Genomic DNA, 25,138 nt, shown 5'->3' with positions numbered 1-25,138 from the left:
CCTCTGGCAACCACCAATCTGTTCGCTGTATCTATGAGCTTTTTTGTTTTGTTTTTGAGTTGTTGTTTTTTTTTAAGATTTTATTTTTAAATAATCTCTATACCCAACGTGAGGCTAGAACTTAAAACCCTGAGATAAGAGTCACACACTCTACCAACTGAGCCAGCCAGGCATCCCTTTTGGATTTTTGTGTTTTAGATTCCATATATGTAAGTGAGATCATACAGTATTTGTCTTTCTCTGTCTCACTTATTTCACTTAACATAATGCCTTCAGATTCCATCCATGTTGTTGCAAATGGAAAGATTTCTTTTTATGGCTGAATACTATTCCATTGTATATATATACACATTTTCTTTAGTCATTCAACCATCGATGGACACTTAGGTTACTTCTATGTTTGGCTATTGTAAATAATGCTTCAGTGGACATCAGAGTTTATAAAGTTATTATTTTCATTTCCTTTGAATAAATACCCAGAAGTGAAATCACTAGATCATATGATAGCTCTATTTTTAACTTTTTAGGAACCTCCATACTGTTTTCTATAGTGGCTGCAACAATTTACATTCCCACCAACAGTCACAAAGGTTCTCTTTTCTCCATATCCTTTCCAACACTTGTTATTTCTTGTCTTTTTGATAATAGGCATTCTAACATGTGTGAGGCGATTTTCATTGTGATTTGATTTGCACCTGATGACTAGTGATATTGAGCAATTTTTCATGTACTCGTTGGCAATCTGTATGTCTTCTTTGGAAAAAGTCTATTCAGATCCTTTGCTCAGATTTTTTTTTTTTATATATATATAACATTCCTGGAATAGATTTTACTTGTTCATGATAAATAATCCTTTTAATATGCTATTGGATTCAATTTGCTAATATTTAATTAAGGATTTTGCATCTATATTCATAAGGGTTATTGGTCTGTAATGCAATTTAAAGTGAGTTTCTTGTAGATAGCATATAGTTGGATCATGTTTTTTAACCCATTCTGCCAATCTTTGTCTTATGACTGAATTGCTTAATCCATTTACATTTAAATTAATTATTCGTGAGGAGACACTTCTACCATTTTGCTATTTGTTTGCTGTATGACCTATAGGTTTTTGTCCCTCATTTCCTGCATTACTGTCTTCTTTTGTGTTTAGGTGATTTTTTATAGTGAAACATTTGTATTCTCTCTCATTTTATGTAGATATCATCTTGGTTGCTACATGGGATTTAACATCCTAGAGTTAGAACAACCTAATCTGATTTTATACCAATTTCAATGACATAGAAAAACTCTGCCCTGATATAGCTCCATTCCACCCTCTTTCTGTTTTGATGTCACAGATTATTCCTTTATACATAGTATGCCCAATAACATAGATTAATAATTATTTTTGATGTATTTATCTTTTAAAGCATATAGAAAATAAAAAGTAGTGTCACAAACCAATACTAGTTTTTATAGTTGTACATATATTTACTTTTACTGGAGATATTTATTTCTTCATACTGCTTCTAGTTACTGTCTAGCTTCCCTTCGTTTCTTTCTTATTTTTTTATGTTTATTTATTTTTGAGACAGAGAGAGAGTGTGTGTAAGCAGGGGAGAGGTGGAAGGAGGAGGAGACACAGAATCTGAAGCAGGTTCCAGGCTCTGAGCTGTCAGCACAGAGCCCAAAGCAGGGCTCAAACCTAGGAGCCACGAGATCATGACCTGAGCCAAAGTCGGACACTTAACTGACTCAGCTACCCGGGTGCCCCTAGATTCCCTTCATTTCAACTGGCAGGGCTCCTTTTTAGTATTTCTTGCGTGGCAAGGCTAGTGGTAACAAATCCCCTTGGTTTTTGTTTATCTGGGAAAGTCTTAATTTCTCCCTCATTTTTGAAGGACAGTTTTTCTGGATATAGAATTCTCATTTGACAGGTTTTACTTTTTTCTTTTCTTTTCTTTTCTTTTCTTTTCTTTTCTTTTCTTTTCTTTTCTTTTATTTCAGCTCTTTGAATATATTGGCCCACTGCCTTCTGGCCTTCAAATTTTTTGATGAGAAATCTGTTATCTTACTGAGGATCCCTTGTATGTGATGACTCACTTCTCTCTTTCCTTTCTGCTTTTAGATTCTTTTTGTTTGGCTTTTAACAATTTGATCATAATGTGTCTCAGTATGGATGTTTTATCTGACATTGGGTTCATTATGCTTCTTGAATTTATAAATTCATGTCCTTCATCAAATTTGGAAAGTTTTCAGATAGTCAGAAAGTTTTCATAATTTTCTTTAGATAGTCTCTCTGCCCCTTTTCTGTCTGTCCTCCTCCTGGGACTCCCACAATGCATATATTTGACCATTTGATGGTGTACCAGAGGTCCCTTAGGCTCTGTTTACTTTTTCTCATTAAACATCCTTCTGTTCCCCAGACTATATAATTTCCATTTCCTATATTCAGGTTTGTTCATTCTTTTTCTGCCTGCTTAAATCTGCTTTTGAACCCATATACGTGGTGTTTTTCATTTCAGCCCTTGTACTTAAGCTCCAGAGTTTCTTTTTGGTTCCTTTCAATAATTTTTATCTCTTCATTAATATTCTCATTTTGTTCATATATTGTTTCCCTATGTCCATATATTCTCTTAGCTCTTTGAGCATCTTCAAGACAATTGTTTTCAAGTCTTTGTCTCGTAAAGTTGATATCTGTGCTTTCTGAGGCACACGTTATGTCCACTTCTTTCGTTTCTTTGAATGTATCATAGATACATTCATAGATTCTAGTAGGGCACCAGGGTGGCTCAATTGGTTAAGTGTGATTTCTGCTTGGGTCATGATCTCATGTTCATGAGTTTAAACCCCGCATCAAGCTCTGCACTATGTGGAGCCTGCTTGGGATTCTCTCCCTCCCTCTTCCTCTGCCCCTCCCCTGCTCTTGCACACTCTCTCACAATAAATAAACTTAAAAAAAATAGACTCTAGTATAATTGTTGTCTAGGTGAAGAGATGGATTTCTGGCACTTCTTACTCTATCATCATCCCTGATGTCATACCTCAGTGATTAACATTTTAAAGAACCTTATCTCTATGTCCAGTTTGCCATTAGGGCCCACTTCAAATGTTTTTTGTCTCCCCACAGTCACCCCATACTAGATTTTAAACTTCTTAAGGACAGGAATGGGGCCAGTTTTTCAAAGTGGCTACACCATTTTACATTTCAACACCAGTGTCTAAGTTTCTATTCTTCCACATTCTCATCAATACTTGTTATTCTCTGTCTTCTCTATTTTATCTATCCTAATGAGCATGTAGTGGTATATTGTGATTTTTATCGGGATTTTCCTAATACTAATGATGTTGACCATCTTCATGTATTTATGGCCATTTGTATATCTTCTTTGGAGAATTGTCTTTTCATACCTTTTGCCTATTTTTCAACTGGGTTTGCCTTTTTTGCCACTGAGTTGTACTTTTCAAATATACTCTAGATACAAATCGCGTATCATATACAGGATTTGCAAAATTTTCTTCCATACAGGGGCACCTGCGTGGCTCAGTCAGTTGAGCATCCCACTTCAGCTCCGGTCATGATCTCACGGTTCGTGGATTCGAGCCCCATATCCAGCTCCACACTGAGTATGGAGCCTGCTTGGGATTCTCTGCCTCCTTCTCTCTCTGCCCCTCTACCACTTGCACACACATGCTTGCTTGCTCTCTCTCTCTCTCTCTCTCTCTCTCTCTCTCAAACTTAAAAAAATAAAAATCATTTGACCATAAATGTATGGGTTTATTTCTGGGTTCTTCTTTTGATCCCTAGGTCTATTTTATTTATTTATTTATTTATTTATTTATTTATTTATTTATTTATTTATTTATTTATTTATTTATTTATTTATGAGAGACAGAGAGAGAGAAAGAGAGAGAGAGAGAGAGAGGGAGGGCGGGAGGGAGGATGCGTGCATGCACAGGCAGGGGAGGGACAGATAGACAGAGACAGAACCCAAAGCAGGCTCCAGGCTCTGAGCTGTCAGCACAGAGCCCAACACGGGGCTCAAACCCACCAACCATGAGATCATGACCTGAGCTGGATGCTTAAGTGACTGAGCCACCCAGGTGCCCCTCTCTATGTCTATTCTTATTCTCTCTCTCTCTCTCTCTCTCTCTCTCACTGTTTTGTGTTTTTTTTTTTTAATATTTATTTCTGAGAGAGAGAGAGAATAGGTAGGGGAGGGGCACCTAGAGGAGGACAGAGGATCCAAAGCAGGCTCTGCACTGACAGCAGAGAACCTGATGCAGGGCTTGAAATCACAAAGCACAAGATCATGACCTGAGCCAAACTCAGACGCTTAACCAACTGAGCCACCCAGGCAACCCCTATGCACTCTCTTGATTATTGTAGTGTTTGGTTTTTTAAGTTTATTTATTCATTTCAAGAGAGACAGAGAGTGAGCAGGGGAGAGGCAGAGAGAGAGAGGGAGAGAGAGAATCCCAAGCAGGCTCCACACCATCAGCAGGAAGGCCAATGTAGGGCTCGAACTCATGAAACGTGAGTTCAGGACCTGAGGTGAAACCAAGTGTCAGATACTTAACCAACTGAGCCACATAGGCTCCCTGATTATTCTAGTTTTGTAGTAGTTTTCAAATCAGGAAATGTGAGTCCTCCAACTTTATTGTTCCTTTTCAATATTTTTTTGGCCATGCTGGGTCTTTTGCATTTCCGTATGAATTATAGAATCAGCTTGTCAGTTTCGGCAATCAAGCAAAGTAGTGTTTTTTTTTTCTTTTTTGTTTTTTTTTCTTTAAGTTTATTTGTTTAGAGAGGGAGAGAGAGAGAGAATCCCAAGCAGGCTTTGCACTGTCAGTGCGGAGCCCAACACAGGGCTCAAACTCACGAACCATGAGATCATGACCTGAGCTGAAATCAAGAGTTGAACATTTAACCGACAGAGCCACCCAGGTGCCCCTAAGGTAGGATTTTAATAGGAATTATATTGTATCTGCAGATCAATTTGGGGAATATTGCTATCTTAAAAATACTAAATTTTCTGGGGTACCTGGGTAGCTCAGTTGGTTAAGTGTCCGACTTCAGCTCAGGTCATCATCTCGCAGCCCATAAGTTCCAGCCCCGCATTGGGCTCTGTGCTGACAGCTCAGAGCCTGGATCCTGCTTTAGATTCCATGTCTCCCTCTCTCTTTCTGCCCTCCCCCACTCGTGCTCTGTCTCTCTCTCAAAAATAAAATAAAAATTAAAAACAATAATAATAACATCAGGTTTTCTAATCCATGAACATGGATGCCTTTCCATTTATTTAGATATTTCTTGTGTAAGTCTTATACTACTTTTGTTAAATATAGTCCTAACTATTTTGTTCTTTTTGATGCTATTATGAGTATAATTGTAAGAAAACAACTACAAAAATTGAGAAAAAATTTATTTTCAGATTGTTGCTAATGAATAGAAATTCAATTTGATTTTTTTTTATTTACTTTTTTGGGGGGGGGCAGAGAGGGGGAGAGAGAGAGAGCATCTCATGAGGGGCAGAGGGAGAGAGAGAGAATCCCACAGGGGGCAGAGGGAGAGAGAGAGAGGAAGAGGGAATGAATCCTGAAGCAAGGCTCCAACTCACGAACTGTGAGATCATGACTTGAGCTGGAGTCGGATACTGAACCGACTGAGCCACCCAGGCACCCCCTGCCATTTTTATTTCTTTAAGGTCAGTAGTGATGTTTCCTCTCTAATTCCTAATGTTAGTGATTTGACTCTTCTCTCTTTTTTCTTTGTCATTTTAGGTTTGTCAATTTGTTGATCTTTTCAATGAACCAACCTTTGATTTTAATGATTTCCTCTATTGTTTTCATTGTTTCTATTTATCTCCTCTCTAATCTCTATTATTTCCTTTCTTCTGCTTCCTTCGTGTTTATTGTGTTCTACTTTGTCTAGTTTTTTAAAGTAGAAGTTAGGTTATTGATTTATTTAATATCTTTTCTAACATACCATTTGGGGTCATATCTTTCTCTCTTGGCACTGGTTTAAGCTACATCGCATAAGTTTTCATTCAACTCAGAGTTGAGTGTGATTTCTTTGACCCCATTGGTTATTTAGGAGTTTGTTGTTTAATTTCCACATATTTTTGAATTTCCCAAATTGTCTCCTGTATTTAATTTCTAGTTTAATTCTATTGTGGTTGGATAGCATACTTTGTATGTTTTCAGTCCTTTTATTAAGGCTGATTTTATGGCCTAGCAAATGGTCTATCCTGTAGAGTATGCCACGTGTACTTGAGAAGGGTATGCTGTTAGGGTGGAATGTTCTGCAGATGTCTTGTTAGGTCTAGTTGGCTTAGCGTATTGTTCAAGTCTTCCATTTGTTTTTTCCCAAAGGTGAGACCTGGAACCCCTTCAAATTACAGTACCAACTGAGAAATGTGAGAGAACGAATTGCAAAGAACCTAGTAGAGAAGGGTATTCTAACCACAGAGAAGCAGAATTTCCTCCTATTTGACATGACTACTCATCCAGTGACCAATACAACAGAGAAACAGCGACTAGTGAAAAAACTTCAAGATAGTGTCCTAGAGCGGTGGGTGAATGACCCCCAGCGTATGGACAAACGAACACTAGCGCTCCTGGTGCTGGCCCACTCCTCTGACGTGCTAGAGAATGTCTTCTCCTCTCTGACAGATGACAGGTATGATGTGGCAATGAATCGAGCCAAGGACTTAGTAGAACTGGACCCTGAAGTGGAGGGGACAAAGCACAGTGCCACAGAGATGATCTGGGCTGTGCTGGCAGCCTTCAATAAATCCTAAAGCCAGTGGGTGGATTTCTCCTTTTTCCCCTGCTGGCTCGTGACTGTCAGAGACACCACACGGAGTTTTGTGTGATGAGATGTTTTTCATCGTTTTTTGTTTGTATTTTTTTTTCCTTCTCTTGAATCAGACTTATGATTTGGGGAGAGCCAACTTCAGGGCTTCTCCATAAACCTTGACCATTGTAAGCAGACTTTATTTCTCCCTAAATTTCCACTGCAGAGGTGAATAAACTAGGTGAATACACACACACACACACACACGCAATTATCACTTTCTCTCATTCCTGGTTTGCTTCCATCCAGTGTGCTTTTGGATAAACAGGAATATCTAAGTGGGATTTGGAGTTCTCCAGCCACAAAATGTGAATGAGATGTAGAGCAAACCATTAATTAAGATTTCTAAGGTTTGTTTTCTATCTCTTTTTTTTTTTTAAGTGGACTCCACATCCAATATGGGACTTGAGCTCATTACCCTGAGACTAAGAGTTGTATGCTCTATCAACTGAGCCAGCCAGACGCCCTGTTTTCTATCTTAAATACACGTTTTCACAGTCTTTGTCTCTCAGACTCTACTAAGGATTGTAGTTATTGAAATAACTGTCTGGGCAGTAGAAACAAAACTAATTTTTGGAGCAGATGGTCTCTGGGATTATATGTCCCACTAATGATTTTTCAGCTTTCCTTTTCTAACCTAATGAGAATATTGCAAATTTGCTTACCTGGTTCTCACAGTCCTAGAATCAGAAATATGTTCTGTACTCTCTCTTAGCATTATCCTACTCCCTCATTCATCAGGGCAAAAGTCTGAATGAAAAAAATGGGTCTCTCAGCCACGTCCTTCATACAATCAGCATTCCAATTTATAAGGGAGGGAGGTGGCATGAGAATTTCCACCCTTTAGCTCATGATTGTCCTGATTCCTCCAGATTTACTCTATATGTCTCTGCTCTGATCAAATTGAGGGAATTATAAATTTCAGTTGCCTAATAGCAGCATCCTGAGTCCAGACAGTGTATCTAAACTCCAGATCTTCTTGTTCCCTGTTTTTGGCTTCCTTCATAAATTGATAGATTCTGTCCATATTTAAGGGTTCTAGAAGTAGTTTTGTCTGTATTTAGTCCATAGATAACCTCCTAGTCATTAGTCTTGTTTCAATATAACCATCTTTCTAGCCAAATCTCTCAAAACTTTTCAGTTTTTTCAATTCAGTAGTGAGTGCTAAGAGAAGATTAAGAAAAATACTATTTTGATGGGCAATTTGGTATGAAATGCATGTTGACATAAAGTCTACTATTTGAGAATATAAAGAGGACAGGCACCAAGTTGTGCTAAATTCAGGCATTTACTATGCAAATATTTTTTTAAGATTTGTTTATTTAATCTCTACACTCAACATGGAGATCTACACTCAGCTTTTGACCATTACAGAGAAGCAGGCTGTCAAAGGGCTCATACAGACAACCCAGACCTGATATCAACTCTTCCTGATCTGAAACGAATGAATGATTGTAACTTTGATCTCCTCCCCCAAACCTGTGTAGCCCCACGGAATTCCCCAAATCAACAATCATTGTTTTTGTTTTTCACTTTCAGGTATTGCTTATATGACTAGAAATACGAATTTTAGCATGAAATGAGTTCTAAACGTGCAGCTGAGTAGAGCTTCAGTTTGGCACTCTGAAAGTACAAAAGCAGTCCATGTGTTGTCTCTACGTGGCTTAGTTTTCCTTTCTGAACCAGGTTTTGTTCTGGAAAGTGTCAGCTTGATTGGGGGGTAGAAGTCGAGTTCTTTCTTGCAACACTTGGTCAGTGTTTATTTTTATGTTGTATCTCAATGAGAATGTCTTCAGTTTGAATCTGTATAGTATTCTCTGCAAAACACCTTCTTTAATGCATAGGGTTTTCACATTTCTGTATAATAAATAATTATTGGTTTTCTGGTTTTACAACTTCAATTATTTTAACTAGAAATAAGAACTTTCCACACAAGGCCAGTAACACTCCCCCCTTTACACCAGGAGACCAGCCTGTTTCATCCTGTATAGAATATTAGAGATAGACAAATAGAATCGTAACGTATATAGGCAGGGCATACATCAAGGCTAACCTGAACACCAGCTAATGTTGTAGTCTGAATAGTGTCTCCATCTCAATCAAAATAATTTACCCAATTACACCATTTTTCATCAAGAAAAGGATTATGTTCTGCCCTATTCATATCTACTTGCAAGTGACACTGAAACTTACTTAAGAGCTGGAAGTATAAAGTTGGAAACACAGGTAACCTACCTAACTGTAACAGAGTTAACAACATGTGAAAGTGTGGCATCTCTCCCAATCAGATGGGGGCACCCAAATGTAGGGCGACCCAATCAGGTGGAAGCCTGGGGCGCAGGCTGTGGAAGGATTCACCTGAGGCAGAAGAATCGGGATAGAAGTTTCTTGAATATACCACTAGGGAGCAAAGTAGAGACTGTCTGCCAGGAGGCAGTGGGTGGGGGCTGTTTTTAAAGTGGGGGAGGTAAGGAGATATGGGGACCATGGAATTTTCCCTTGTTTTGGTACCTGTGCCTGGTTGTGAGTAGCCCATTGGTTAGTTAGGGCCTGCGGATATTTTGAGATGGGTTGCCTGATGGGCCTGTCTGTATTCAGTCAACTGGTCAGGCTGTGGACCCTTTGGCCTTGCTCAAGTTTCCATTGTTCAAGCCTGTTACCTAAAAGTGGCTTCTACAAAAAAGATAACTGTGCTTATAACAGGCTTATTGTTCTTCCCTTCTTTATAATGTCTACAGCACAAGGAATAATAAGAAACGTATATACTAGGATTGTTTATACTTCCTGTTCTTTTTATTTCAAACAAAACATTGTTCACATAAGTCATCCTTCATACAGTGTTTCTCAAAACATGGTGCCAAGAGCACTGCACTGAAATCACCTTGCGGGGTGGGGGTGGGGGGGTACCTTACGAAAACTAAGTTCCTAGTAAATCATTCTCTAGGGTTAGAGGCTTAGGAAGCTGCACTTTAAACACAGTCTCCAGGGGCGACTGGGTGGCTCAGTTGGTTGAGCTTCCAACTTTGGCTCAGGTCACGATCTCGCAGTTTGTGAGTTCAAGCCCTGCGTTGGGCTCTGTGCTGGCAGCTCAGAGCCTGGAACCTGCTTCTGAATCTGTGTCTTCCTCTCTCTGCCCCTTTTCCATTCATGCTCTGTCTCTCTCAAAAAATGAATAAACATTAAAAAAATGAATAAACAGTCTCCAAAAACTTGCATGTCAAAATTTGAGAACACTGCTTGATATTTTATTGCTTGTAATTCGTTCATCCCAAAAATATTGAGTACTTACAAATTTGGCTCTTATAAGTGCCAAAACTGGCACTTGCTAGGTGCTGACAATAAAAAGTTGTGTAGGACACAATTTCAGCTCCCAAGAACTCACATTTAAGTGAGCAAATAAGGAGCACCTGGGTGGCTCAGTTGGTTGAGCACCTGACTTCAGCTCAGGTCATGATCTCGCTGTCTGTGAGTTTGAGCCCCGCGTCGGGCTCTGTGCTGACACCTGTTTCAGATTCTGTGTCTCCCTCTCTCTCTGATCCTCCCCCACTCATGCTCTTGTCTGTCTCTGCAAAAATAAATAAACTTAAAAAAAATTTAAAAAAATTCTGGCTAATGGGTTTTTTGTTTTTGTATAACACTTTAAATACTCTTATTGTATGTTTTCTGACATCAAATTTTAACAACTCTAAAAAGGATTCTAATTAAAAGATAAAAATTTTGTTCTTCCCCTTTTCCACAGTTCTTAAAAGAACTGTAGACATATATTCACTCATATTATATTTAAAAATGTTTTACTCTAAATAATAAAAAGATTGTTTTAATGCTGAAACAACTTAGGTAGAACTTATTTTTTTAATATTTTCCTATTATCTATTACATGTGTACATGAATCTCTGTTCCTGTGTCCCCAGTTCTTTCCAAGACTTTGGTCTGTCTGCCTTTTCTCCCCAGTGAGTTCCAATGGAAAGAGACCAGACATGGATGACTGTGTTTTAAGTGAGAAAGGGAGCTATCTCTCCCAGGAAGCAGTACAATTATCTCAGAATGCAAGTCAGACAAAGTGAGGGTCACTTCCTGGCAGAAATCTCCTATTTCTAGCAGTCCAACTCAATGCCATCAGTTTCCTTTATATTCCAAATAGTAAAAAAGTAGATTCAACTTTGGGGGGTGGGATCAAGTACTCCAAAAGAGCTCTTTAAACAGACATGTTCTGTGTAGTTTTTTCCCCCTGAATATAGTCTGTCCACCACTTTGTTTTTCTCAACTTACTTGAACCTCCCTAAGTATAGAGCAAATTTTATCTGAACTTACCTTAGAAACTCAGGAATCTAGGGACTTTTACCCCTTCAGAAGGGTTTCTTTTTTTTTCCTCTTTTTTTCTTTTCTTTCCTTTTCCTTTCTTTCTGTTTCCTTTCTTCCTTCCTTTCTTCCTTCCTTCCTTTCTTCCTTCCTGTCTTTTTCTTTCTTTCCTCCTTTCTTTCCTTCTTTCTCCTTCTTTCACCTTCTTTCTCCTTCCTTCCTTCCTTCCTTCCTTCCTTCCTTCCTTCCTTCCTTCCTTCCCTCCTTCCCTCCTTCCCTTTCTTTCCTTTCTCTCTGAGCGGTGGAGATCCAGCGAGGGAGAGAGAGAGAGAATCCCAAGCAGCCCCCACGCTGTCGGTGCAGAGCCTGATGTGGGGCTCACATTCACGAACTGTGAGATCATGACGCTTAAACCAGCTGAGCCACCCAGGTGCCCCTTCAGATTCTCTTTTGAGCCAGTTTAATACCTTATTAGTTCCATCATTTGTGTAAGTTATGATTTTCCTCATAATTTTCTTTTTTTTAATTTTAGAGCACATACAAGCAGGTGGGGGAGAGGGACAGAGGGAGAAAAAGATAATCTTTTTTTTTTTTTTTTAAGTTTATCACTTTGAGAGAGCACAAGCAGGAGAGGGGCAGAGGAGGGAGGGGGAGAGATGCTTAACAGACTGAGCCTCCCAGGCGCCCCAACATGTTTTTCCTTTTTTGAAATTTATCTTTAACTATTATTTTGATCACTTAGCTCCTTTCCTCAGGCTACACTTCGGGCCAGTTCTAAGAGTATAAGTTTGTTAAGGAGGCAAGGAGATGATAGAGCTTAAGAGACCCAGATATTTCTGCAGTCTCACGTTTTTTGTTTTTGTTTTTGTTTTTATGGCCATTCTTCTGTAGAAAGTAGCTTATGCATTGGCAAGTTGTACAGTGTTATTCCCAGATATCCCATCCCATACTGTAAATATATTTAGGTCCTGACCCGAAACAGTCACACATAAGCAAGAAAAAAACCCCAAAAGGTAAGAAGTTTAGGTCTTCTTCTCTCCTTACTTTCTTCCCTCCAATTGCCTCTTCTTGGATTTGCTTCTCTGTAAATGGCACTTCACTCAGGTACCTGGGATTCATCCTTGGTTCTCTCATCTTTATTCCCCACCTCTGGTATCATTTGTCTCTTCGGCTCCTTCATTTACATGGCTTCTGCCTTTGATCAGGCCTCAAGTCTCACCTGGCCTACCACAGGCAGATGTCCAGCTGGTCTCGCCTTTCCTCCAGTCCACTCTCCACCCAGCTACTCCAGTTAAGTCTTTACAAATCCCGTCTAACAGTACAATTTTCCTGCTTGAAATCAGGTTCCCCTGTGTCCTCATGAAACCCCAACACTTGACTATGACTTACAAGTCTCCTCAGGACCCTGGCAACCTGAACAGCTTCATGGTTTGCTGCTTCCACACAGGTTCCTAGATTAGCCTTATTTATAGACTGTCCTTAGGGAGATTTTCAAAACTACAGATTGGGCTAGCAGGCTCTCTCTCCCCCTAGGAAATTGTTACCCTTGCTATAGTTTCCCTCTCCCTCTTCCATTGTCTTCAGTTACCCTCTAACCTTTTATAAGATAAGGTTGTCCTCTAAATTGTCTTCCTTTCCTCCCCCACCCTCTGCCAATCTCCAACCTTCCTATTCATCCTTAGGGTCTGGGTTCAGGTTCCGCCTTGTCTGAAACATTCCTTGCCCAGCTCAGCTAGAAATGATCTTTTAAACACTTATGAGTACAACCCATTTGGTGTCATACATACTTACCTAATACTGTAGTTTTTCTACACAATGTAAGGCACACAATGTGGTGACTTATGTGTTTAAATACATACGTTGGAGACGTATAGCTCATTCCCACCTATGACTATGGGTCACAGTCACCCTGTCCTAACCCCCTTCCCTATCATTATGCTCTGAGACTTCAACATTTGTGACTTCACGTGTGCTTGATTACATCAAAGTCAGTGACTTTATATCCCTGCATATCTACCATCAATTACAATTATAAGCTAGAGCTTGTCGTAACCTGCAATTTCTCCACCTTCCTAGATACACCCTCAAATTCCCCTCACTATGACCTCCTACTCTTCTGCCTCTTAGCATCCCCACCAAATCTGAGCTTCCTCTGTGTCATGCCCAGTTCTCCATCGCCTTTCTATTCCGTCCTTGCTAGAGAGCCTCGATGCTATGGTCAGGTATTTCAACAAACTGGCAAACCAATATGGACTTCCTCATTGTCTTCCCTCCACTGTTCCTTCTTTACCAGTCCTTTGTCCTTATTAACAGGCTGGCTGTTTTCTCCATATCAAGACAGCCAGGAGTTATTGACCAAAGTCACAAAGCCATGGTGATTAAGACTACTACAAATCCATACCTATCTAATCTTAGATCTTTTAGGAATCATTGCTATTTTCTATAGTGCTGTTTCTACCCCCACCTTTCCTAGATTCTCTATCCCACCCTGCCATCCTTTTTATTCCCAAAAGATTGACTGCAGAAAAGCAAGGACATTCAACGTGACTTCCTTAAATGTTTAACTACTTCAAAATCTCTCTGTACAATTTCCCCTTCAACACATCTGTTTCTCTCCCTCTTGATCTAATGATCTCCCCTGAGACTTTAATTCTTTATCTTCTCTTTAAAATGGATAATTACAGCAGAACCTGGGTGGCTCAGTTCATTAAGTGTCTGACTTCGGCTCAAGTCACGGTCTCACAGTTCAAGCCCTGCATCAGGCTCTACCCTGGCAGTGCAGAGCCTGCTTCGGATTCACTCTCTCTCTCTCTGCCCCTCCCCCACTCACGCTCTGTGTGTGTGTGTCTCTCTCTCAAAAATAAATAAACAGAAACAAAACGAATTACCTTTTTAGTTTCTCTCAATTAGCCTCTTGCCCTTTTCTGAAAACATGCTTGAATCGTGTCTGTTTTCCCAAAAAGAAAACAGAGTTCTGCCTCCTTTTCATTATTCTAATTCCTTCCTCTGCTTTACTGTTGAATATTGCTATCACTTCCTCACTCTTTAACTGCATGCAATTTTGTCCCCTCCATCTTCAACTTCTGTCACTTTTTTCCTGGTTCTTCTCCTTACCCATCTGATCATTTGTGTCTGTGTCCCTTGCCAACTTTTATCCAGTTTTCCATCTTGGGACTCTTTTTCATTCTCCTTAGGTGATCTCATCTACTTCCACAACTTTACTTACATTTACATGAAGAAGTCCAAGTTTTGCTCATAGTGACCTTCTACTTTTCTCCCAAACTCTAGGTCTACATTTCCTAGACCTCTAAAATGGTAGCTATGTTGGAGATCTCGGGTCATTTATCCAAAGGCTTCATTGCCTGGATAACTCCACCAAATGGCCCATTTGTCTTAAAAAGTCAATGTTCTCAAAGCTGAACTCCTCATTTTCTGTTTCCAATTCCATTCTCATATTGACTTCTCTTCTTGAATTATTTCTGCAAATATTACCCTGAAGCACATGGCTGCCTCATTCCCTGTATTCACTCAGCTGTGAATCTCATAGACACAGACTTTCTCAATTAGGTTCACAGTTTTCTATAAACTACATTTCTAGCTTAAATCCCAATTCTCTTCCACCTAGAGTATTGTAGTGCACTCCTGGCTAGACTGCCACTTCTAGGGTCTTTCTGCATGGAATTCTGAATTATTTTTATTCATTATCTCCAAATGAATCTTCCTAAAGGGGAAGTTCTGATCTGTCCACTCTCTGGCCTAAAATCCTTAAATGTCTCTCTCATGGATTACTAAATTATTCACAAGTGCCTTATCCTGGCATTCAAAGCCCTCCATGTTCTGCACTCGATTCTATTTTTCTAGCCTTTGTGTTGCACCTATCACCTGGAATACCCTTCCTTCCTTCACCTTTACCCAGAAAACTGCTGAGTTCTTTAAAACTTATCTCAGGGAGACCTGGCTAATTCAGTTACAAGCTGGTTGATGAGTTTGAGTCTCACGTTGAATGTAGAGTTTACTTGAATAAAAAACAAAACAAAAAAAAACTTATTTCAAGTGCCACCCCCCACCCCATGAAGTCTTTTTTTTTTCTTGGTCACAGGTGGTAGGGAATCTAAACTGAATATGACTCTTCCTACGAACCCCTATAACACTTTATTAACACTTTTATTTCAATGCTTACCAGATTTTGCCTGGTATAATTGCATATTACAGTGCTTCTCAGACTTTTCCAGAAGTACACCTAATTATACAAAAAAATGAACAGATAGCCCCAAGGCTGTCACAAGAAGCTGCCTGGAAAATTAAACTTTAGTATGAATTTTGCAGTGTTATTAGTATTAAACTAATGTTTGTTTTTAATATAAAAATGTGGACTGACACTCCAGGAGGATGTGTCTACTTAATCTGAGGGTACACCTGGCACACTGTGAAACCCCTCCCCACATGTCCATTAAGCTAAGAGCAGAGACTGTCTTATTCTATACGTACCGCCGTAAAACTAATATATTACCATCTACACACTGACGCTCAAGAAATACTGTTGAACTGTGACTCAGGATACGTTAACTGGTGTTAACTGTATTTACTGTTTACCATGTACCTAGAACTGTGCTCTCCGTTTCAAGGAACTTAGTCTCCATGGGCTGACCCTGAACAAGTAAAAAACTGTACAGAAGTGTTAAATCATGGAACGTAAAGCCTTCTGTGCAAGACAACTTGGTTTGGGGTCCCAGTCTCTCCGCTCCAAACACCAAGTACATACATGGCAACAGTGTTGAGTACCAATTTAAGGTATACTCTGACTTCCAAATTATTTTCTGAAGATTGAGAGTTTTCTGCTAACACTGCACAAAGCTTAATCCTCTTTATCTGAAAATGAAAGGTTCCCATCTTTTCGCTCTCCAGTTTGAAGCTCAGCAAAGCCTTCTGGGTGCCGGGCCGTAGACAGAAAGAAGTCTCGTCCCACCAAAGGAGCAAAAATGCCAAAGCTAGCTGCGCCGCCCGCTAACACCCCCACGGGCTCCCAATTGGTCCTCGGAGCTCACTCTCTGTCCACATTGGTGTTCCAGCTTGCCTGTCGCCTTCAAAGAACCCACCTCTAGCCAGCGACTATTGGCAGATCGTTACGTCATTGCCCTATCTACCTCACTCCCATTGGCTCCCATAGGAAGGGGCGGCCATAACGTCACAGGCAGGGGCCGCCATTTTGACTGAGCAACCCTAGTGACAGGAGCCGAAGCAGCAGCGCAGGTTGTCCCCGTTTCCCCTCCCCCTTCCCTTCTCCGGTTGACTTCCCGGGCCCCCTACACTTCACAGTCCTGGTCCCGCCATGTCCCAGAAACAAGAAGAGGAGAACCCTGCGGAGGAGACCGGCGAGGAGAAGCAGGTGAAATGGAGGGGGTGCGGGCCGGCGAGCTGGGGGCGACCGTGATGGGGCGGGAGACGGTCTCCCACCAGTGCGGATTGGTCGCCATGGTCTCAGGCTCTGCAGGGGTTGGCCACTTCTTGCGTCACGCAGGGTGAGCTTTAACACAGCTTGCAGCTCTGGGGCTGGTTAGTTGGGCCCGTTGTCAGTCAGTGCCTTACTCTTTCTGATTGGCCAATAGGCCTACTGCTCAACACATTGAAAAGGTGCTATCATTGGCCAAGCTTGGGTGCGGGGTGGGTGTTTGGAAAGACTGGGTGAATGAAAGGGGGCAGGTGGTCCTGAGAAGCGATGTGTGTTATTGGTAGAGGGGGGTAAAAGGTCCAGCAGCTAGGCTGGGTTCCCAATCAGAAGGATACAGGTGGAAATAGAGACGATTAAGAAGGACCAGCATTGGGCGAAGGGAGAAGTAATTATTAATCATGGCTACTTTAAGGCGGCAACTTTCTCAAGAGACCTATTTTGACGGTTGGGGTCCCACTGTTCCCCAGCCTCAATTGGGAACTAACAGGACTGAAGAGGACTAGAGATCCATAAAGCATAATGGAGATTAAACCTAGGAAAGACACGAAAGGAATCGTGACAAGAGAGACTCCACCCTATTTCCACCACGACCCCGACTTCCAAGGCAATGGGACTTAGTTCACCCACAATTCTGTGATGAAAACACCCCAAATAAACCTCTTCTTGGGGCTTGTATTTGACTTACAACATTTAGTACTGGGCTCAGGGCGTTGTGAAAGGCACCTGATATATCTGCCAGATTTTCAAGGGAAGGGAATATAATTACATTAAAAAGAGACACAAATTGCCTTAGGTCTTTTCTTTCTTTCTTTTCTCTTCCTTTCTTTCTTAGGTCTTTCCTCCCTCCCTCCCTTCCTTCCTTCCTTCCTCCCTCCCGCAGGGGAGGCACTTGTGAGCGGGGGAGAGGCAGAGATAGGAGGGACAGAGGATCTGAAACAGGCTCTGTGCTGACAGCAGAGAGCTTGATGCGGAGCTCGAACCCACTAACCGTAAGATCGTGACCTGAGCAGAAGTCAGGCGCTTAACCTACTGAGCCACCCAGGCGCCCCTAGGTCCTTTTTTAAATAATTTTTTAACATTTATTTTTTTGAGAGGAGTGGGGAGGGGCAGAAGGAGAGGGAGACACAGAATCCGAAGCAGGCCCCAGGCTCCAGGCTGTCAGCACAGAGTCCCACGCGGGTGTCAAACCCATGGACCACGAGATCATGACCTGAGCCGAAGTCGGACGCTTAATCGACTGAGCCACCCAGGCACCCCCTTAGGTCCTTTTTTAAAAAATGTTTTTTAATTTATTTATTTTGAGAGAAAGAGGGAGAGGGGATCCCAAGCAGGCTCCTTAGTCAGTGCAGAGCCCAACTCAGGGCTTGAACTCACAAACCATGAGATCATGACCTGAGCAGAAACCAAGAGTCAAATGTTTAACCAACTGAGCCACCCAGGCACCCCGGCTTTAGGTCCCTTTAAAAAGTCACTAAAGAAAAGGGCATTGGGGCCCACAAAAACAAGAAGAGAGTAATAACTACGGTGAGAGCCCCCGCAAGCCAATTCCAAGTTATTGGCATGTTCCCTAAACTTCCATCACTTGCCCCACTGGGGAAGGTGTTGACCTTTTGGCAAAAACTGTGGGTAAATACTAGTGAACCTCCTGTGTCTTAATTTTCTTGAGGTTAAAAATAGTGTCATTTTTATCTCTTTACCTGTTACCTTCCTACCTAAGGTTTATGGAAATGCTGAAGCAACGTTGTTCCTTTATTAAGGTAGAGACATTTGGAGAAGGCCACATAGCTCAGAGAGGGTTAAATCAGATGACTGCCTTAGACTCGGGGTAAAAGGGAACATCTCAGCAGAATTATCCCCTTTGATTTCCTGTTTGACCTGTACTGTGTATTAGGGATAGCCAGGGAACTTTCCCACTCCTCTTGGATCACCAGAAGCCCTAGTTAGCTCTTTTCTTTCTTTCCTAGCTCCTTTGCTGAATAAGCTATGGTTTGCTCTTGATTGAAAAATTGTGTTTAGGTACTATTTTTAACTCCAAGTCACTGAAGTGGTTCCTGAAGCGTAGTGTGAGAAGCAGAGTGTGTGTGTGTGTGTGTGTGTGTGTGTGTGTGTGTGTGTGTGTGTGTGTGTGTCTTTTCTCACAATACAGTTATCTTGAGCTTTAAAGATTTGAACAAAAGTCTAGGTTTGTTTAGGAGCAGGGTAGAGACAGTATATTCACAAGAGGGTAGATTTCCAGGAAAAGTTGATAGTATAAAGTTACTAGGGGCTCCTGGGTTGCTCAGTTGGTTATGCGTCCCATGACTTCAGGTCACATTCTTATGGTTTGTGGGTTCGAGCCCCACGTCAGGCTTTGTGCTGACAGCTCGGAGCCTGGAGGCTGCTTCGGATTCTGTGTCTCCCTCTCTCTCTGCCCCTAACCCCCTCACACTCTGTCTCTCTCAAAAATAAATAAACATTAAAAAATTCTAGATATTAGAAGGGTTGCTTCCCAATTTTTTTTTTAAGTTTATTTATTTATGGGGCACCTGGGTGGCTCAGTAGTTTAAATGTCTGACTTGGGCTCAGGTCGGCTCACCATTCGTGAGTTCAAGCCCCGTATCAGGCCCTCTGCTCTCAGCGCAGAGTCGCTTTGGATCCTCTGTCTCCCTTTCTCTCCTGCCCCTCCCCTGCTCTGGGGCATGCGCACACTCACTCACTCACATGCTCTCTTAAAAATAAAAAAAAATTTTTTTTTTAGGTTTATTTTGAGAGAGACATAGTGTGCGTGGGAGAGGGACACAGAGAGAGAGAGAGACAAGACAGAGAGAATCCCCAGGCAGGCCCCGAACTATCAGTGCAAAGCCCAATGCAGAGCTCAGACTTACAAACCATGAGATCATGACCTGAGCCACTTAACTGACTGAGCCACCCAGGTGCCCTTGCTTCTCAATTTTTAATTTAATTGGCCCATTTGTTTCCTCCAGGACACACAGGAGAAAGAAGGTATTCTCCCTGAGAGAGCTGAGGAGGCAAAGCTAAAGGCCAAATATCCAAGCCTAGGACAAAAGCCTGGAGGCTCCGACTTCCTCATGAAGAGACTCCAGAAAGGGGTATGGGACCCAATCTCTTATCCTCTTACTGGAGCCAAAAGGGTCTTTAGGGATGAGATCTGTAGAGCCTCTTCTGAATGTTTATCCAGAGGTTCTGCTGTTGGGCAGTAGTAGAGAGGAATTAAAAACTTGTAAAGAGCGAGGCAAATTATTGTAAATCCCTAATATGGTATCATACAGGGTATGAAGGCTTAATGTTGAGACATTTGGATGTGGGGGGCATTGGAGGATTGGGGGAAGGAAGGATGTTAGAAACTGAAATGCTGACTCCCCCAGGCATTTGCCTGTTTAAATGGTGGGGAGTTTTAGGACTGCACTTTTTAAGATTAGAGCTAAGTTTTGGGGTGCATGATTTCAAAAAAAAGATCAAACCATCTGTCCTATAGATTTCTTCAGCTTGAAATGAATAGCTTTCTTCAGACCCTTGAAATTAGCACCAGCCATTAACTGTGCTCTCTCAAGAGACATTTTTCCATCCAGAGTGGTGGTCCTCACCAAGGGAGGGTCTGCTTTCATAGCCATCTAGCTCCCAATCAGGTTTCTCAGTCCCCGTAGGTACCTGAAGCTAATTGAGAGATTGTAAGGCAGTAAACTGCCTAAGGGCGTTCCCAGGTGCGGATGAAATAGACGGTGAAACAGATCCCTGTGGAGAATCCTAGTTATTGAGTCTTAGGCACAGATGATGATGTGATGCTGATTTGCAGTTTACCTTGCTGCAAGCAAGGCAGGCGTGGGCAGGCTGTCATAGTCATGGAACATGTGTGGGAGCAGTGGGAGTCAGAGGAAAAGTACATTATCCTCATGAACAAACCGTTTCTATTCATGGTCTGAGGGAATCATTTTTAATTTTGAGGTTGTAGGCTTGAGGTTGATCTCCTGCTGATTGCTAGGATAGCTCCAGATTGACACTTCTGTATGTCTTGTTAATTTCCCCAGGACCAAGCCCATTGGAGACTAATAGGTCCTCAGTAAGCCTTAATGAATAGTCAGTAATTTGGTTGAACCATCCTGTATTGATGGGTGTATAAAGGATGTAGGGGTTATCTCTTTGCTCATAAAATGTCTACTGTAGCTAGGAAACTGCCTACAACCTGAAACGTCAGAACACATTGGAGACAAGACATAAGTACATGTAATTAATGCTAAACTATTTGTGTAATGAGGTTAATCAAGGAAGACTGGAAAAATCTAAGCATTGATGAGGGTTTATAATGGATGTGGGTCTCCTTGCTTTCGAGGAAGGCCAGAGTTCCTCACTCACCTAAACATCCCTCTTGTCTCCTAGCAAAAGTACTTTGACTCAGGAGACTACAACATGGCCAAAGCCAAGATGAAGAACAAGCAGCTGCCAAGTGCAGGACCGGACAAGAATCTGGTGACTGGTGACCACATCCCCACCCCACAGGACCTGCCCCAGAGAAAGTCCTCACTCGTCACCAGCAAGCTTGCGGGGTAACCTGGGCCCCCCCTTCTCTCCCCTTCCTCACCCACTGGACTTTAATATATCATAGGCAGGGATGAAATGAGCACCTAGTTAGATCTTCTCAGCTTGCTAGCCAGAAATGACTGTGATTCTCCTGGGGGCTGCTGAGAAGGTGATGTGGGTTGAAAAGGGGCTCTGAGTTCATTTCTTTGATTAAATTGAGATTTTCGCACCCTCACTGTAGCCCAGGTAGGGGCCCAGAAATAAGAGACTAGGACTGGATAATGCTGCAAATGCTCTTTTTCTTTTGTATGAGAAACTGGGGAGATGTGATTTCTCCTTTTGGAAGAGAATATCCCAAAATTGGTTAGGCTAAGCCTTGGGAATAATATGGTAGATTTCCATCTAGAAGCTAACCCGACATAGCTGGGAAAGGTAGACTGAATGAGATCTGTTTTCTGTGCTTCTAAGTGTTTTTTCCCTTAGGCTGCTATTGCTTTGTGTTTCCATTATGTCAGGTTTAGAGAACCCTCAAAAAGAAAAACTGATTTGCTTGCCTAAAACTACAGTGCCCACCTAACCTCCCTTACTCAGTGAGTGTCTCTTACAGGTTGCCGTGGCTCTTAAATAATGTAAAGATTGGAGAACTTCATTCACATGAAATGGGCACCTTCTCTCTCTCTTCCAGCATGTTGCTTTCGAAAATATCATGGGATAGTGGAAAGATTCGCACTGGCTTTGGAGTCAAGATATCTGGGTTTTAGTTGCACTCCATCTCAGCAGAACTGATATGTAACCTTGGTCATTTAACCTCTGTGGATTTCTATTTCCTCATCTGTAAAAGAGCTGAATATAGATAAGATGGGTTAGAATTTTAAAATCCTGTAACTGCCAGCTGAAAAAAAGTCTGTGCTATTCATTGTAAAACTAAGTGAGGAAGGCCTGTGGGTGAGCCTACAAAGGGGAACCATTAGAGGACTACATGGGGAGAGAGGAAGTTGAGATTTGGGGATTATAAATTCAGGCAAGAGGGCCTCATAAGTATCATGGACTTAAGGCCAAGGGAAAAGTTCTAAGAAGCTAGCTTCTATGGAAGCTTCTTGCCTCTACCCCCACCCACTTTCCTGGCCCCCAGTCTGGGCCTTTGCTGCTAAAAAGCTGCTCTGGGAGCCAGGCTGCAGGCCTGAGGACACGTGCTTAGTCACGCACATGTAGAGTCCCATGTTTCAGATGTGATCAGATGCCAGGCGTACTGCTAAGGAGACCAGAAAAAAAGGGGCAAACTGAGCCAGCCTCCAGGCCTCGGTACTGTGGTGGGGCTGGAGCAGCAGGTTCCTAGGAGATGATTCACTGTGGAGGAAGCTGGTGGAGGAAGATGGTCAGGGGGCGAGAAATGGAGCACTGATAAATCTCTGCCTTCCTAGGGCTCAGTAACTCAGCTCTTGTGGGATGAGAAGCAGCAGTGGAGATTCAAGAGCAGATGGAGGAGAGGGGTGCAGGTGACCAGCGTCTTCAGTCTGCTTATCACTAGCTTGGCCTGAATCCTACTGCTGGTTATGACAGAGAAGGCCAGGGCAACAACTAACTGTTTAAGAGGACAAGATTCTGTAATTCTCTCTTGCCCTCTCACCTCACAAATCCTAATACATCAAACCTTTGGGCTGATGAGAATGACCCGTGGTGCCTGGCTGGCTCAGTCGGAAGAGCATGCGCGAGTTCGAGCCCCATGTGGGGTGTAGAGAGTACTTAAATAAAACTTAAAAAAAAGAAAAGATTTAGCAGGAGAATGACCATGAACTTGCTGGTGCACATGCAGAGTGATTGGCAGGTGTGTATACTCCTTTCCTGACCAGCCATTCACTTTTCAGGCAGTCACTCAGATGGGGTAGGAGAGAGTTGGTGAGGAAGGAATGGAGAGAGCAGGATCCCTGGATTTCCTGGCCCCCAAACTCCTTGACTGTCACTTGTAATTGTATATAATTTTTGTGTTTCTTGCTTCATTCCTCATGCTGTCTTCCTTAGTCTAAAGTCCTTGTGGGAAGGGGAAAATGCTGAACATCCTTGTATAGTTTCCTCAACTGTCCCAGCCATGTTGTACATAGATATGTCATGTTATTATATATATAAATATATATATAATTTTGTACGTTTTCTTCATCTCCGATCTTCTCGAATTTTGTACTTTTTTCTTTTCTGTCTCAGCTGCTTTCTCTATTGGTCATTTGAATCTTCAAGACTGAGGTCACAAGTCTGGTTTTTAGGAAGGAATAGAAAAAATAGGGAAATCAGAAAACTGTTGATCTTGCTCTTTCTCTACCTGGTCATCTTCAAGGATAAGAAACAAAGAAACAGGCTACATTTTGTATTTGCCACCTATTTCCACAGCATGAAATACATCACGTCCATGGCAAAGAAGGGTCATTCCCAAATCCAGATCCAAATTGCTTTGATTAAACCTAGATTATTAAGTCCACTCAGAACAACACATGTGTTGTCTGGCCGTGGACTACATGCTGTCACCACCTCATCACTCTTAGCCCCCCGTCAGTCTCTGCTGCTGCATACAGCTGACTGTGGCCATGCCTGTGAAACCAAGCCTGCTCTAAGCCAGGCAGCTTATGCCCCTGCAAACCTCCAGTTATTGTGATCTTTGTCTAAAGAATTTTCTGTATTGCTTTCATGGGTATCTCCAAAAAGGTAAAGAACACTTTTTGTGGATAGAAAAAAACTGAAATTCCCTCCCCACCACCACCACCACCACCACCCTTCTCTCTCTCCCTCCCTCCCCTCTCCTTTCCTCCCCTCCCCCTTCTCTCCCCTCCCCCTTCTCTCCCCTCCCCCTTCTCTTCTCTCTTCTCTCTTCTCTCTTCTCTACCTCTCTCTCTTTCTCTCTCCCTTCCCCCCTCCCTCCCCAGCTCTCTGTGGATCAGATTCAGGCATGTGCCAGGTAGCCTAATGATTGTTAAGTGTGGAAGAGTCATGGGGTAGGGACTGGGATGGAACTTCGAATTTTTTCCCTTATTACTTGACAGTGTTTTCTTTTTCTTCTTCTGTGTTCGTCCGCAGTGGCCAAGTTGAATGATGCTGCCCGGGGCTCCGCCAGATCCTGAGACGCTGCCCTCCTGGGTCCTGTGCTGGCTCCTGCCCCTCCCTGCTTTGGCAGCCAGGGGTCAGGAGGTGGCTCGGGTGCGGGCTGGAGAGGCAGAAGCCCCTGCCCGTCGGTGTCCCAGCGCATGGAGCCCCTTGGGCTGAGCACCAAGACCCTGAACCTTTTTTGTTTTACCTTTTTTCCAAATAATTGTTGGGAGAAATCTCAGTGAAATCCTGGGGGGTGGGGGGTGGGGTGGGGGGGTTGGTGTTTGAGAGGGTGGGATGGGAAATTTGTGGGGGATATGAAATAGGAGTTGATAAAAACATTCCTGACTATCTTCCTTCCCAACCATGTGGCTGGTGTGGGATGGGTGTAAGGGGGAGGAGTGGAGCAGATTCCAGATGAAGAGTTCTGATTCAGCTCTGTAGAAAAATGCCTTGTTTGCTTGGATGTGGCTGGGGACCTGGGGTCAGATAAAAGAAACTGTCCATCTAAAGATGACAGAAGCAAACAACCCCTCTGGTCCCGCAGAGCAAGCTGAGAACCCAATGTTAATTGTTCATTTTAAAAAGTGCTGTCCTTGAAATAGATTTGCTGTGGGGAAAAGGGCAGTGAGTGTGGGGAAAGGGGCCATGAGCGTGGGGAGCCCCACAGAGCCCAGGGGACTTTTTGAGTATTTGAAATAAAAAAAAAAAAAAAAAAAGAAGATGACCCACAAAAAAACACAACCCAGAAATATTCTGAAGCAGTTGGTGTGTTTTATTGGGGTTTGGGGAAAGGGAAGAAAATGAAACTGAAGACAGCATTCAGGGGAGAAGCTGGTATGGGGCCCTGAGTTTTAAGGAACAGGGGCCCTTAATACAGGATGTGACTGGGCTTGCCGCTTCCATCACTCAGGGAGAGGGAACAGGGATATTGGCGTATAGATCAGGGCTTTTCTGGACTCCTG

General features: G+C 42.3%; 2 protein-coding genes across 5 annotated transcripts in view; both read left to right on the top strand.

Annotated features, from left to right (window-relative positions):
* Nucleotides 1-8,726, top strand: part of GOLPH3L (golgi phosphoprotein 3 like) — a 37,294-nt gene extending 28,568 nt beyond the window's left edge. For both annotated transcript variants that reach the window (XM_019837803.3, XM_011285122.4), the window contains one exon: nucleotides 6,355-8,726. In XM_019837803.3, coding sequence (XP_019693362.1) covers nucleotides 6,355-6,782 — 428 coding nt within the window. In that variant the 3' untranslated portion in view covers nucleotides 6,783-8,726. The remainder of the gene's footprint in view (nucleotides 1-6,354) is intronic.
* Nucleotides 8,727-16,265: 7,539 nt separating this feature from the next.
* On the top strand, nucleotides 16,266-24,777 carry ENSA (endosulfine alpha). Of its 3 annotated transcripts, none has more exons than XM_045033473.1 (4): nucleotides 16,329-16,523; nucleotides 19,550-19,675; nucleotides 20,961-21,127; nucleotides 21,787-23,255. In XM_045033473.1, exons 1-4 carry the CDS (start codon nucleotides 16,467-16,469, stop codon nucleotides 21,860-21,862), a joined length of 426 nt encoding a protein of 141 aa, XP_044889408.1. In that variant the 5' UTR covers nucleotides 16,329-16,466; the 3' UTR covers nucleotides 21,863-23,255. The 3 variants fall into 3 exon arrangements, with proteins under 3 accessions (XP_044889409.1, XP_044889408.1, XP_003990624.1); XM_003990575.6 differs by lacking the exon at nucleotides 21,787-23,255 and adding an exon at nucleotides 24,165-24,777 and having other exon boundaries at nucleotides 16,331-16,523; XM_045033474.1 differs by lacking the exon at nucleotides 19,550-19,675 and having other exon boundaries at nucleotides 16,266-16,523.
* Nucleotides 24,778-25,138: the final 361 nt, after the last annotated feature.

This window comes from Felis catus, chromosome C1 (genome assembly GCF_018350175.1).
Source record: "Felis catus isolate Fca126 chromosome C1, F.catus_Fca126_mat1.0, whole genome shotgun sequence".
NCBI classification, from domain to species: domain Eukaryota; kingdom Metazoa; phylum Chordata; class Mammalia; order Carnivora; family Felidae; genus Felis; species Felis catus.
The sequence above is the reverse complement of the archived record's forward strand: the minus strand, read 5'-3'. Positions and strand labels throughout refer to the sequence as shown.

Excerpts from the sequence above, each read along its gene's own strand:
- ENSA (XM_045033473.1), top strand. The coding sequence starts at position 16,467 with ATGTCCCAGAAACAAGAAGAGGAGAACCCTGCGGAGGAGACCGGCGAG. Across the intron at positions 19,676-20,960 it reads TGAAGAGACTCCAGAAAGGG|CAAAAGTACTTTGACTCAGG; the intron begins GTATGGGACCCA and ends CTTGTCTCCTAG. Across the intron at positions 21,128-21,786 it reads GTCACCAGCAAGCTTGCGGG|CATGTTGCTTTCGAAAATAT; the intron begins GTAACCTGGGCC and ends TCTCTCTTCCAG.